At 33.0% G+C, this 14,274-nt stretch overlaps 1 protein-coding gene across 1 annotated transcript; it reads left to right on the plus strand.

The window, feature by feature from the left end:
- Positions 1-10,283: 10,283 nt before the first annotated feature.
- LOC133301238 (cytochrome b561 and DOMON domain-containing protein At3g25290-like) lies at positions 10,284-12,567 on the plus strand. The gene is made up of 3 exons (XM_061500856.1): positions 10,284-10,964; positions 11,537-11,791; positions 11,974-12,567. The coding sequence occupies exons 1-3, from the start codon at positions 10,353-10,355 to the stop codon at positions 12,271-12,273; spliced, it is 1,167 nt and encodes a 388-aa protein (XP_061356840.1). The 5' UTR covers positions 10,284-10,352; the 3' UTR covers positions 12,274-12,567.
- Positions 12,568-14,274: the final 1,707 nt, after the last annotated feature.

Raw genomic sequence — 14,274 nt, forward strand, 5'->3', positions numbered from 1 at the left:
ATGATTATGAAACTGAGGTATACAGGAATGAAATATATGTGGAAATCTTCGGCAAGATGCCTTTAATATGAAAAATCATTGATGGATTGTATGTATAAGCCTTGAGATGACTAAGTTGATGAAGAAATGAACAATTGATGTAAATTGTAGGTATGGCCTTGTATATAGAATTTCATGAGTAGAATTGTGGTTAAAGGCCTTGAAATGACCAATATGATGTATAAACTATGATGAGTGGTCCAGTAGGTAAAAGTGAAATATGTTGCAAAATTGATTCACCAATATGTTTTGGTCATGGTGGAATTGAATAAACCGATAAAGTTAGATGCAACATCAATGTACAGAAAAGGTGCATGTTCGGTATTAAGTGCAGAAGTGGAATTGCATGTTCTTAGATTAAGAACATGGGTAGAAATACATGTATGTACAACCGTGGCTAAAGATCGTAAATGGGGATTATTCCCTCTAAGACTGAACTTACCATGAGCGTAAACTATATGATTAGATCGGTGAGATTGCATTGAGGAACTATTAAGATTTCGAAAAGATATTTAATGTGGGCTAAGATATTTAGAAACTTGGGTTGTATATCAAAGTAAGGCTATGTGACTAATGGGACTCAAACAGAAATGATGGCAAGAGTTCTAGAGTTCGCGGGAATAAAACTCAACTAAGGATAATTGTTGATTGAAATTGTCAGAGAATGATATGTGCCTGGGAGGTAGGGATTGAACGTTAGGAAAGTGATGGATTGAATTGCCCTGGATTTAGACTGGATATAATCCTATGTGGATATTTGTTGATAAGCTAACTAGGTTAACACACTCTCCAAAAGAAATTATGGGTTCTATAGGTAAGATAACCCAATTAGTGGAAATGAATTGGTCAATCAGAGAAAGTTCACAACTGCGCCATTATGTTCCGGATGATCATATGTGGTGATACCAGATGATATTGAAATTCTAGAGAACCTGAAAACTCTCATTGGTCCCATTGAAATACTGGACCGCAGTGAAAAGAGACTAAGAGCAAAGTAATTCCTATGTTAAAGATTCAGTGGGAAGGCCGTACATCTGAAGAGGCTACTTGGGAATGAGAAGATGAGATTCTCCGGCTGTATCCTGAGTTAGTGGACAAGTATGACTTAATTTTGCGAATTTTTTTTCAAAAAGGAGCCGTGAATATAACACCTCGTACTTCTAAATGTATAATTATATGTGAAAGTGTGGATTAAGGGATAGGATTAGTGAAAATCCTGAAATTAGGGACAAAATAGGTAAAAAGGGTAAAATGGTAATTTACCAAACACATGACCCTAGGCAAGAAAAATTGAGTAAAAGGTCTCAAATGGTAAAAATAATGCCATAAATGGATTCAGGACGAAAAAATCGAGTGGATAGGCACGTTTCGGAAAATTTGATGAATAATGATTTTATCGGTGTAAAATAATGCGGTATAATTGTATCGATAAGCACAAAAATATGATCAATATTTTTAGGAAGTAAAAATATGACGTGAACGAGAAAAATATGTAGGTTATGAATTTATGGATTTAATTGGATGATTTAAGAAAGTTAAGTGATGTGTGGGATTTACTTTAAGTGACTTAAGTGGTTATAGGCTTGAAATCTGATTTTTCTTCACATTTTCTCTCTCCCCCTCCTTCTTCCCGTGGAAGTCTTTGGCCATTGTTGGGGCTTGAAGCTTCTTGATTTCTAACTTTTTTCTAGACACTTTTGAGAGAAACTTCCAACTACAAAGTTGTTCCTCACCCTCTTGTGAATGACTTTCATGTAGAGAGCATCTTGTGGGGAGCATTGTGGAAGGAGAAAACCCCATTTTACAACCACGAATTTTGTGACTTTTTGGTGAATTCTTGGGGATTCTTGTGTTGATTTATTGGTTGGAGATCATTCCTTTGGAGCTTAGGAAGCTATTGGTGGTACGTTTTCACATTCTCATTGAGTTTTTCATGAGATCATAAAATGGTGAGGGTTTTTGATGATGTGTGTTGAGTTATGGTAGTTAGAAGCATTAAATGGTATGTCTCCTTTGGAATTAAATGCTTAGAATTAAAAATGATGATGATTGATGTAATAAAAATTATTGTGATTTGGAAATTTTAACTTTGGAAATTTTGTGATGAGATTTCAATACTTTGTGAATTGGTATGGTGATAGGGTTGAATAATTGAGTTATGAATCATTGGTATTGAGTTAATAATATGATTGTATGATATGTGTGAGTGTTGAATTGGATTGAAAACCTTGGAGCATGTGTCCTTGAGAAATTTGAACCATAGAGAGTTTGGAGGAAAAATGATGTAAAAATTGTGTAGTTGAGGTTGTATGGTTGAAAATGGTGTTTAAATGGATGGTAGGTTTGTATGATGTAATGGAATTGGAAGGAAGAATGTTGGATGGTTATGTGTGTAGGAATTCGACCTATGTGTAAGTCTAAGAAAAAATAAATGTGAAATAGCCCTTTGGCCTAAGTGAATAGATTTGGGTATTAGTAATTTGAAAGTGAATTGATTGCCTTGAGATTGTATTGATGATCATTGTTGTTTGATCACATAGGTTTCCTCTCAGGGAACTAATAGAAGTGGAATAAGCTTGGAGCTTACGTGTGGAGCATTGCGTACGGAGTTGAGGTAAACTCTTGGTACTTGGGTTTTATCCCTTGTGTGTTCCACCACACCTAGTGGAAAGTTGTGGTTGGGTTTTGTGCTCTTTAACATTGTGTGAAATGACATGTTCATGCATTATTTCTTTGATTGTGTGACATATTATGTGATCTCTGGCCAGTAGATGTGTGAGGTTTGGACTTCCGCTGGAGATATCCCTTTGGGAGATTCTGGCTGGGTTTTACCATGGGGCCGACTCTAGGAGCGGCACCAGGATGATCCAAACATGGGACTTCCGCTAGATAAGGCTCATGAGGAGTTCCAGTTCGGTTTTTCCATGGGGCCGTCTCATCCATGGGAGAGGCACTAGGAAGCTTCCCGGGAGTTATATGATGGGGTCCTTGAACGGAATCCTTGTGGGGATGTTCTTGGATGTGAGCCCAGTGTTGTGATTTTGTATGTTATGCATTTTATATGATGATCATTGTATGCACATTGAGTGAACCATGAGGTGGAGTGATCCTCTAGTACCCTTGGTTTACTGAGATATATTTGTATATCTCACCCCGCGTTTGGGGACATCATTTCAAGTTATAGTGAGCATGAAGGATCATCGGATAAGAGGCCCACTTAGTGGAGGAGTTGGATCATGATGTGCATATGGAGAGCATGGCATTTTGGAGGAGCATATTTAATGCACATGGCATTACATTTAGCATTTTGGAGTTAGATCATGAACATATTGCATGTTGAGATTTCCATGCTTTTGTGGTGTTCATGATTAGATTCTAAGTCTTTTGTAATTGATTTACATTTCATGCCTATTGTTTATATTGATATATTGGTGAGCATGAGACTTGTCCATGGCCACATATTTTTTGTTTAGAGGCATTTGGATACTTGCGATGTAAAATGAGCCATATGATGTGTAAATGACAAAGGATATGGTGAATGATTTAAAATGATACATTGATATTAGATTATGCATGATGGAAGGGCCTAGAGCCTACATTAGTAATGGTACATGCGTTATATTAAGTATTAAAGTGTTAGGAATAAAATTATGGATCCCTTGTGAAGTCAAAAAGCTATCAAAACTGGGATTTCACAGTAGGGAATCGATTCCCAACTGTTGGTAATCGATTCCCTGAAACAGAGCACGTAAATTTCAGCCACTGTGAAGGCTGGGAATCGATTTCTAAAAATAAGGGAGCAAAAATTAAGCTTCTGTCTGTTACTGTAGCTTTTGAGAATCGATTCCTCACTGTGAAATTTTTGAAAATGAGTCATTTTATAACCTAGAGTTGATGGTATTACATGGAGAGGTTATAATAAATAAGTTTTATGCTTCCGCGAGTTTTACAATTACAATTACGGTATTGTTTTTAATTGATTACGGAAATGGTTAATGTTTAAAGAAAAGAATGTAATAAAAGAAAAGTTTACCCGTAATTTAATTAACTTAATTACTGTGATTGTAACTGCACTTAATACCATATGCAATGATAACATTACCGGTACGTAACATGCTGTTACACCTAAAAACCCTAAATTTCATCAAATTTCATCAATAATTATAATTATTAGTTCTATGTACATTTTCCAACTTATATTCAAACCTAGAGCTCAAATTTCACTCGGCATATTTTTCGGTGCAGCTGTACTATTGTATTTTTACCTTGTAAAAATACTATTCATCGAATTTTCATAAACTTGCCTAACCACTCAATTTTTCGTTTTGAATCCATTTCCAGAGTTATTTTCTCCATTTGAGACCTTCTACTAACATTTTACTATTTAGGTTACATGTTAGTGAAATTACCATTTTATCCATTTTATGTTTTTTGACCCAAATCCTTATTTTAACTGTAATTATATGTTTTAAATCTACGATGTGTTATAGTCTGGTCTACGTGTTGTAGTTCCATAACTTGACACCTTATTTATATGTTAATGAAGTTATTCAGTATAGTTATTTATTGCAATTTACATACAGGCTGTTTTTGGGGAAAAAAATCATTAGACTCACTGAGTTAATATGATAAGATTCATAATATGAAATTTTAGCTTTCACATTTATTGAGTTGTGCTTATTACCATTACATGTTTAATACACCGGGTGCACACGGGGTGTTACAACATCCATAACTTGGTCATCAAGCCATCTAACATTTCATTACTTGCATTGTAAGCTATCTTACTAATATACATTCTCAACACTTGCACATCATTGTAGGTCATGCATCTTCATCTCTACGAGCCATAGGAGAACACCTTGTATGTGTCTCAAATTGGTCATTTCTCATTACCAACACTCATTATGGTAATATCTCAACATCTCATTTTGCTTTTATGACACTTATCTTTCTTCTCATTTCTTGCATCTTAACATACATATTCTTACATAATGAATAATATACCATTTCATTCTCATATATAGGTATATTATCAAAAGACTCTCAAACATTATATTCTTGGAACTTAAACTTTACATAACCACGATCAATATTTCATACATTATTATACATCATGAGTGGTACAAAATATACAAGACCATGATTTAAGTTCCCTCAATACATCATGATATTACATTTATACATTCTGACCAAATAACTTGACTTTATACTTTTACATCAACCTTCATTTCTTTACATGATATATAAATCTCACCTCAACATCATCAGGATACCTAGCCTCAATGGCATAGGATCTCAGGATATATCTTATATCACAAGTATTATATCAATACTACATCTCATGCATATTTTACATAACTCGAATAAATGTACATCATTACATATCATCCTTATTATGTCATTACACATTTCTCATTCTCAAAATATAATCCTATACATGATCATCTATCAAATGTAATGAAGGATTATACGAAATGTGTAACCTCAAAATGACATCTCATCATAATACATCATCTAATGTCTGCTCAAAACTGAATACATAATAGCAAAATAGTAAACACTCTATATGTAATGCAATCATGCTGTATTAGGCTTCTTGCCATGGGATGCTCCTATACTATCACTGTTGGTACCTGAAATGTATCCTCAACATGGGGAGAGATATAAATCTCAATAAACTAAGGGTTATTAGAGGATCACTCCATCCGATAGTTCACTTCACATGCATCACAGCCATATAAACATAACATAAATACATCATTTCATTACACATAAATTCATTCATCTCGCAAGAAACTTCTAAGAGAGACCTTTGTCTTTTATATATCTGATCTCTAGGAGGTCTCCATCGGGCTAACTCCAAGGGAAGTTCCTATCCTATGGTCCCTTCATAGGTGACCTTTGTCTCACAGGAATCAAATCCCTAAGGAACTCATATATTTCTAAGGAAGGTCCATACATAGTATACTTTCAAGGGCAACCTTTGTCCCTTAAGTATATAGCTCCAAGGTACCTCGTCGGGTTCCTAGGAAAGTGATTGTAACATTCATCTATCTACTGGCCAGAGATCATCTTAATCATATTCTCATCATCATAACATTAACATCATGCTCATCATCATAACATTATCATCATGCTCATCTTAAATCATTTAACATCATCATAAATGCATCAAGTCATATTCATATAATATATGGAACCACTCTCCAATGGAGTGTGGTGGAATACATAAGGGAATTGACTCCAAGATCCAGAAATTCACCTTACGGTGACTTCCATTCCAAGCTTTCCTCTTCCTAAATGTATACAACCACCAATTTCAACACAAGTCAACCTATGCAACATATCTAACACTGATCAACAACTTAAACAACATATAAATAATAAGTTATAAGGCTAGAACATTCTCTTAAACTCAACATTAATTCATAATCGCAACTTACCCTCTTTGTAAAAACTCAAGAATATTTGACTTAAGCAATAGTTGATTCTAATCGGTGATAATTGTTTGAAACATGACTAGGACCAACTCTACAATATAAAACAACATTAACCAATCATCATCATCCCTCTAAATCATGATTTTCACACACTATTCACCATAAAACCTATTAAAATTCTTTAAAAACATGAGTTAAATGGTGGAAACTTATCACAAATCAACTTAAGTTGCTAGGAGATGAAATTCCTAAGCTCCAACGAGTTCAAAAGCCCTCAAAACCAAGAATCTCTCAAAATTTTCGCAGCTATAGATGGCCAATATCTCCCTCAACACTGCTCCAACTCCGAAAATAAGGTGGGATTTTTCTTCTTGGAAGAAAATCAAGCAACTTTGACTTTGGAATCGTTCGATTCGTTGAGCGTAGCTCAAATGGTGTTCTTGGCAATTCTCTCTTTCTTTCATGGCTTCTTCGATGTTGAATGAAGAAGATGGCTGATGTGTGAGATGTTTTTCTGACTAACTTTTGTTTATTCTAACTCACTTAAGTCACTAACCCACTTGGTTATTTGTCTACACATGGTAACTTTCTATTTTACCTTCTTTCTTACTTAATCTAGCCATGGCTTAACATTTTACTGAATTGTGTGTGTTGAACTCATAATCCATGAATTTGTTCATCTATCATGAATTTTAGCATTAACTAAGCTCATGGGATAGTCTCTCACTAACTCATTTATAATTTTTCAGTAATTACTGTCATATTACAATTTTTATTGTAAACTTACAGTAATTACACTTTTTATTGAAAGTGACTTAAATTATATTTAATTATATTATTATTTAATTATCTCATATATTCATGCAAAATCCATAATCATTACAGGTAGGGGTTATTATAACATTGATAAAGAATACTAAAAGTTAAAAAAATAGAAGGCAAAAAAAAGAACAAATATAAAAAGAAGAAAATAATGTACGGACAAAAAAAAACCAAATAGTTAGGAACTTACAATAGATTTATTTTTCTTCTACTTTTTCGTATTATTTGTTATCGTATTTTTTCTTCTATTTCTTTCTTGTCTTGAGTCTATTTTCTTCTCTTTGATTAAGACTATTTTAAGGTTATTTTTCTTTTAGTTTTTTCTGTCATTGTTGTAAGTTTTCAACATATTTGATCTTTTTTTTTTAAATTTTTTGTTTAGGGTTTAGGGTTTTCTTCTTGATTTTGACATTTTTAGTCTTTTTTAAGTTTATAGCAGTGTTAAGGATGTGATTAGATGAAAAAAATAGAGGTTAGTAATTAAGAAAAAACATAGGAATATAAATAATTCAAAGCAAAATCATAGGAAGTTTTTGAATTTTTCCTTAAAAAGATTACAAATTGTGAATTTAAAGTGATTTTTTGCTTTACTTTTTTACGAACTTATTTATTTAGATTTTTTAAAGAATAAAAATATTCTTTAAAAAATGCACCCAAAGAAATTTAGCATATCTGAATATATTTTTTAAAATAATTGCAAATTTTATGTATATTTTTCAAAAAGTTATAAGACAGCTTCTTAAAATTAATTACCATAATTAGAAATACTTTTTTTTGAAACGATTGCGTATACTTCCTTAATCTTATCCAAATATACTAAAAATCTACACATGTTATTTTGTATAATATTAATTATTATTATTTTATAAAAAATACATCCAAACAAGCTGTAATAACAAAACATGAAAATTATTCTTGCCGATCTGATTGTCTCAATCATTTATTAAATATTTATTAATTATTAAGTTTATTCTAAAAAATATTAAAGTACAGTAGTAATACCCACAAGGTACCTATGTTGCACTGATATCGACACAAAAAACGAGACACGATACGATACGACACTTTGATACATTAATTTTTAAAAGTTAAATTTTAACATATTAGGATGCGTTTTGATATTTAATAATATTCTTAATTTATGTAGTGTATATTATATTTAATATTCAATAATTTATCACAAAAATAAAGCTAAGCTTATAATAACTATCAATTTCACAAAAAAAAAAAGATATCCTAAATATTTATATTAAATTCAATAAAATGACAATCGTAATCCATCAAATTTAATAGTTAGAACTACAAATGCAACACAACGCAATATTTGAATTTTTTTTTAAGTCTGCAATACATGTTGAAATATCAGAAATTGTCAAAAAGTATCAAAGACGACGTTTGTAAGTTTTTTAAAATATCCGCACATCGTAGCAAGTTACTATGATGTTTTAGTTCAAATAGGATAAAATAATGTGAATCATTCTTTTAACAAAGCTAACAAAATGCCAATTTTCCAAAATGATACGAAATATGTCACAAAATATGTAACGTTCTTCAATAATTAAAATTTAGATTCATTTTAACAAGTATAGCCACGTACATTTATTATTAATTTAAGAATCAGAGGCACACACAGTTTTAGGAATAAATTCCAATAAATGCTATTCAAAAAATTAAAATAAAACATATCACATTTTAAAAAAATAATGTCAATTAAGTATATAAAATCACAAAATCATGGGCTCTTTGAGCGATTTGGGGATTTTACTCATTTAATTTTTTAATTTGGTATTTGATTCCCAATATTTATTAATAAGGATTATTTAGTGTCGTAGTGGTCCTAGCGACACACAGAGTGCCGCAAACATCCTCGCGTCACTCACACATTTTTTTTTTCTCAATTGAGTGACACTCGCACCTGGCTTCGGCACTCATAGAATTGTGTCAAGTGACACAATTTCATTAGTCCCGTACAGTAAAATTTCGGAAGATCATAACTTTTGACTCAGGTATTCAAATTGGATGATTTTTTTATTTCACATAACTTTTTGAAATCTACGCAATGACACCTCATTTGACATATTTTATCTCTCACAAACATAGTTTAAATTTGTAAAATTATGAAACTATTGTTGCAAATTTGAACTATGTTTATAAAAGATAAAATGTTCTAAATGAGATGTCATTGCATATATTTCGAAAAGTTATGTGAAATAAAAAAAATTATCTGATTTGAATATCCGAGTTAAAAGTTATGGTCTTCCGAAGTTTTACGATAACAGAACTAACAAAATTGTGCCATTTAGCACAATCCTGTGAGTGACTCGGGGGAGGATTGCGACACTCAGTAACGCAAGACAGTGAATGACCCCGTTGATAAATACCGGTAAACAAATATCAAATTAGTACATTAGAAAGTCAAAGTGCCCAAAATCATGTCCATTAATTATACAAAATCACAAAATCATGTTAATTAACTATACAGAATCACAAATCTTCTTATATTTTTCTAATTTCACAAAAGGATTCATTATTTCTATCTTACATAACAAAGAAATCATCTTCTACACGTACAAATTTAAAGTGAGTCTTATTCTACTTTTTCTTTTCTTTTCTGAAAATAAATCTCACCAACACAAATAAGTCTGTTAAAAAATAATAATTTTATGCTAGTGCACGATAAAAGTATGACCCTCTCACAAAATAGTAACCATCGAATAAAAGAAGAAACTTTGAATTCATTGTAACGCTAAAAAAGAACAGGAGCAAAAAAAAAATGGGAAGATTGGATATGTCTTTGAGACTTTGAGCTGTGCCGTTCTCTATATTTAATATATTGTTTGATTCCCACATTAAGAACCCAGGTTCTTAGCTTTCCGTTTAATTCATGACCTCACAATTATTAATTTCACCAACTCACCCTCTCACAAAACAACAATAAACACTTAAAATACACTTCAATCTCTCTCCTTGAAAAAAACATAAACGCACACCATTGCCTTTTTTTTCTTTTTTTGTTTTCTCTTTCTTTCTTCACCACCTTTAACAACAATGGCTTCACCACCTTCAATTCCCTTGTTGTTTCTTCTCCTCACACTCTTCATCGCCACATGCTCTTCGCTCACCTGCACCACCCAGAAGCTCACCACCAACAAGGTCTACCCCAATTGCTTGGACCTTCCTTTTCTCAATTCCTTCCTTCACTGGACCCATGACCCTTCTAACTCCTCTCTCTCGGTGGTTTTCGTGGCCACGCCGCCGAATCCCGGTGGTTGGGTCTCGTGGGGTCTCAACCCCACCGGCACCGGCATGGTGGGGACTCAGGCACTCGTGGCCTTTAAGAATAACGGCGTTATGGCGGTGAAGATGTTGGACATAAAGTCCTATAGTGACTTTGTTCCGGGGAAGTTATCTTTTGATGTTTGGGATTTGAAGGCTGAGGACGTTGGTGGGGTGATGAGGATATTTGCGTCGATGAAGGTGCCGGACAAAGCGGTTACCTTGAACCACGTGTGGCAGGTGGGGCCCTCCACCACCGCTGGTAGGTTGGATAAGCATGGCTTTGCTCCGGCGAATTTGAATGCCAAGGGAAAACTTAGCTTGAATGGAGAACAGAGTTCTACTGATACTGGTGCTGTGGACTCAAGAACCAAGAGGAAGAATGTGAGTTTTTAGTTTTTTTATTGTTGTTTTTATTTTTTGTGGTTTTAGACAATGGGTGTTTGTTAATTTTTCTTTTGGTTGAAGAATTTGGGGTTTTTTAGTTTTTATTATTATTATTATTAGTTGCTGTGTTTTGGGAAAATTGTTTTTTTTTTTTTTTAATTCTCTCATCTTCGCTGAAAAAGGGTGAGTTTTATATTTTGATTAGTTTTTGTGATGTAAGAAAAAAAAAGGTGCTTTCTTTCCCCCCCTCGTTTCATTGATTTGTTTGTGTTTTCGTTCCAGGAGTGAGTTTGTTTATGGTCTGGTTTATTTTTTATATTTTGGGTGTTGAAGATAAAGTTGTCTTAATCTGTTTAGAGTTCTGAGATGAAGTGATATCTCTTTAAGTCAACTTAGATGTTAATAATCTAGAAAAGCTTTCACCTTTGTTGGGTAGAATTCATGGAACCAACGAACATGTTTTGTCTGAGTGGTTTATTTGTGTAGGAATAATGAGTTTATTTGAGTGATCTAGAGTTATTTTTATCTTAATAACAGAATGTTTGATCTGTGATTTTCTTGAATGACAGTTTCATGGCGTGCTAAATGCTGTGAGTTGGGGTGTGTTGTTCCCACTTGGAGTGATTATAGCAAGGTATATGAGGACTTTTCCATCTGCAGATCCAGCTTGGTTCTATCTTCATATTACGTGCCAATTATCTGCTTATGTAATTGGGGTTGCTGGCTGGGGAACTGGTATGAAACTTGGAAGTGAATCAGAGGGGATTCAATACAGTGTTCATCGCAATATTGGAATTGCCCTCTTTTCTCTTTGTACTTTACAGGTAAAATGTTTTCTAATATTCTCTTATTACAATCCTATGGATATTTGTCATTTCCTAACCCAAGAAATGAGGACATTACAAATCTAGATTTTGCAAAATATTTGAGTTTTGGACAAGCTGATTGTCCTTTTCTCTGAGTGTAATGACTTAAGTAGTGTATTTTCTCTGTGATTTTTTTGCAGCTTTCAGCACTGTTCATAAGGCCAAAAAAGGATCACAAGTATCGGTATTTCTGGAATATTTATCACCATAGCTTTGGGTACACTATAATTATCCTAGGAATTATCAACATATACAGGGGCTTTGACATCTTGAATCCTGAAAAGAAATGGAAATCAACTTACAGCTCAGTGATTATTGCATTGGGTGTAATTGCCTTTTTGTTGGAAGTGATCACATGGATTGTTGTGTTCAAGAGAAAGTCTCGCAATTCCACCAAACCTTATGATGCATACAACAATGGACAACCCCTTGGCATATAATCGAAGCAGACTCTTATTTATTACATATTTCGTATATTACTTGGTTTCACAGTGATTTTTATAGTAATGAGTACAGAATTTTCCTTCACTGTGATTAGGTTGATGAAAACTTTTGCCATGCTTGTGCATTGGAGACTTATTCACAGTAGGATTGGTTGTTTTCTCTACTTGTGTGCGTTTCTTATTCCTCTTAATTCTCGCACTACTTGGGGCCACAACTCAACAAGCTATTGTTTAATACTCATGCTTGTGTTCAAATTGGTAAAGCCAATACTTTTTTTTTGGAGTATAAATTTGGAGATATTGTCATTCAATCTTCTTCAACTATCTTATCTTCGGAGTACGGTTCCAAAAGCTATTTCCTTATTGAAACAGCTGGTGCATTGGGTTATGTCACTAGAGGAAGGATAAGATTAATTTCCTCTTGAGGAGAGAGGCACATCCTTTCACCCTAAATTTTTTTTCAAGAAATTGGATGATCAAGGATTTGAACCCTGAATCATATAACCCCTTGGGAGCTCAATTTTCAGCTACCCTCGGTGATTAAGCCAATAATTTATATGATATGATAGTGACTTCCACCTTGTATGGGATAATTCATGATGCTAATTAGACTAATTATGATGCTAATTAGACTCATCAAAGTAATAATTTCACGTAATTTACTACGCTAAAGGGTCCATTACGTGGAGCATGAATGCCACAGCTCAATATCAAATTGTCAACTAGTTCTTGATAATTTTCTTGGGAGTTATCATTAGTTATAAAGGTGGAAAGACTCCATTGGCTTGGCTGGCTTGGCCAGATTTTGAGGGAACCCTTTATTAGTTAATTGACAGCAAAAGTCGCTCTTTTGCTTGACGTCAAACTTTAGCTTAACGTTATTTACCATACCATATTGTAATTGGGAACAAATTTGATTTCTGTAGTGTCCCTAAAGTTAGGGTCACCCATGGCCTGCAATGTACCTAGCCTCCTTTTTCCCCACAACTAATGCTTTCACTTTCATTATGCTTGCTTTTGTTGCTTTCCTTTTAATCATAGCTTTGTTTTATGAGATTCCCATGTGATGTGATGCATGCATGCTTCATCCTCATTGCTTGGAAGTAGGTTAAAGAAAACTAATCACTACCAAGATGAATTTCAATTTGTTTTGTACAAAATATTTGTAAAAACCCCGTTTTCTTTGTCTTCAGTCTTTAGCTTTGGGAAGAATAGTGCTCCGTTGAACACGGCCTGTGAGTTTCTTACAATCCCCCTCCGTTACCTATCACATTTCACTCTTTAAGAAAATCTAAATCTCAATAAATATTGTGGAACAATTTAAAGTCAATCTGATTGTTCAACTTTAATATTTACTATCATTTATACAAATTTAAATCATTCATAAAGTAAAAGTAAAAAAAGAAAAAAAAGAATTCACTTTATCAAATAATAATGTATATTTCTTTTTTTTAGATATAAATGTGAAATTGAACACAAAACTTAATACAAATTACTCAAGCCCTTCTAGTGGCTTAATTTTTTTTTATATACAATGGTGTGAGGTTTAAACCAATAACCTCGTGTAAACTACTCAAACCCTTCACCACTAGGCTAAGAGCCTGTTTGAATTCTCTCTTTTATTTTTTTTTTAAGATAAAAGCTATTTTTAAGCTAAAGGAAAAAAAAATCTTAAAAAAAGCTAAAAGTTATTGGTGATTACATTTTAACTTAAAAGCTTAAACCTCATTTCAAGAAATGTTGATAAGTGCTTAAAAAAAATTGCTCTTAGAAATTTTTAGCGTTTGACTTTTTCGTCATTCTACAAAAAATCTTTTTTTATTATAAGAGTTTTTGTAAAAATATGTTTGACATAGCTTCTACTTATAAGGAGAAGAGAAGTAAAAAAAAGAGAGGATCTAGGCACAGTGACTTTATAATAATGTACGTTTAAATCTTTACATATTTGCTTTTAGTTTCACTTCCTTTTTCATTTTTATTATTTAACTTTGATACCTA

The sequence above is a fragment of the Gastrolobium bilobum genome, unplaced genomic scaffold, assembly GCF_033153095.1.
Source record: "Gastrolobium bilobum isolate Gb01-03AN ecotype WA unplaced genomic scaffold, APGP_CSIRO_Gbil_v1 utg10255, whole genome shotgun sequence".
Classification (NCBI taxonomy): domain Eukaryota; kingdom Viridiplantae; phylum Streptophyta; class Magnoliopsida; order Fabales; family Fabaceae; genus Gastrolobium; species Gastrolobium bilobum.

Excerpts from the sequence above, each read along its gene's own strand:
- LOC133301238 (XM_061500856.1), top strand. The coding sequence starts at position 10,353 with ATGGCTTCACCACCTTCAATTCCCTTGTTGTTTCTTCTCCTCACACTC. Across the intron at positions 10,965-11,536 it reads CAAGAACCAAGAGGAAGAAT|TTTCATGGCGTGCTAAATGC; the intron begins GTGAGTTTTTAG and ends CTTGAATGACAG. Across the intron at positions 11,792-11,973 it reads TTTCTCTTTGTACTTTACAG|CTTTCAGCACTGTTCATAAG; the intron begins GTAAAATGTTTT and ends ATTTTTTTGCAG.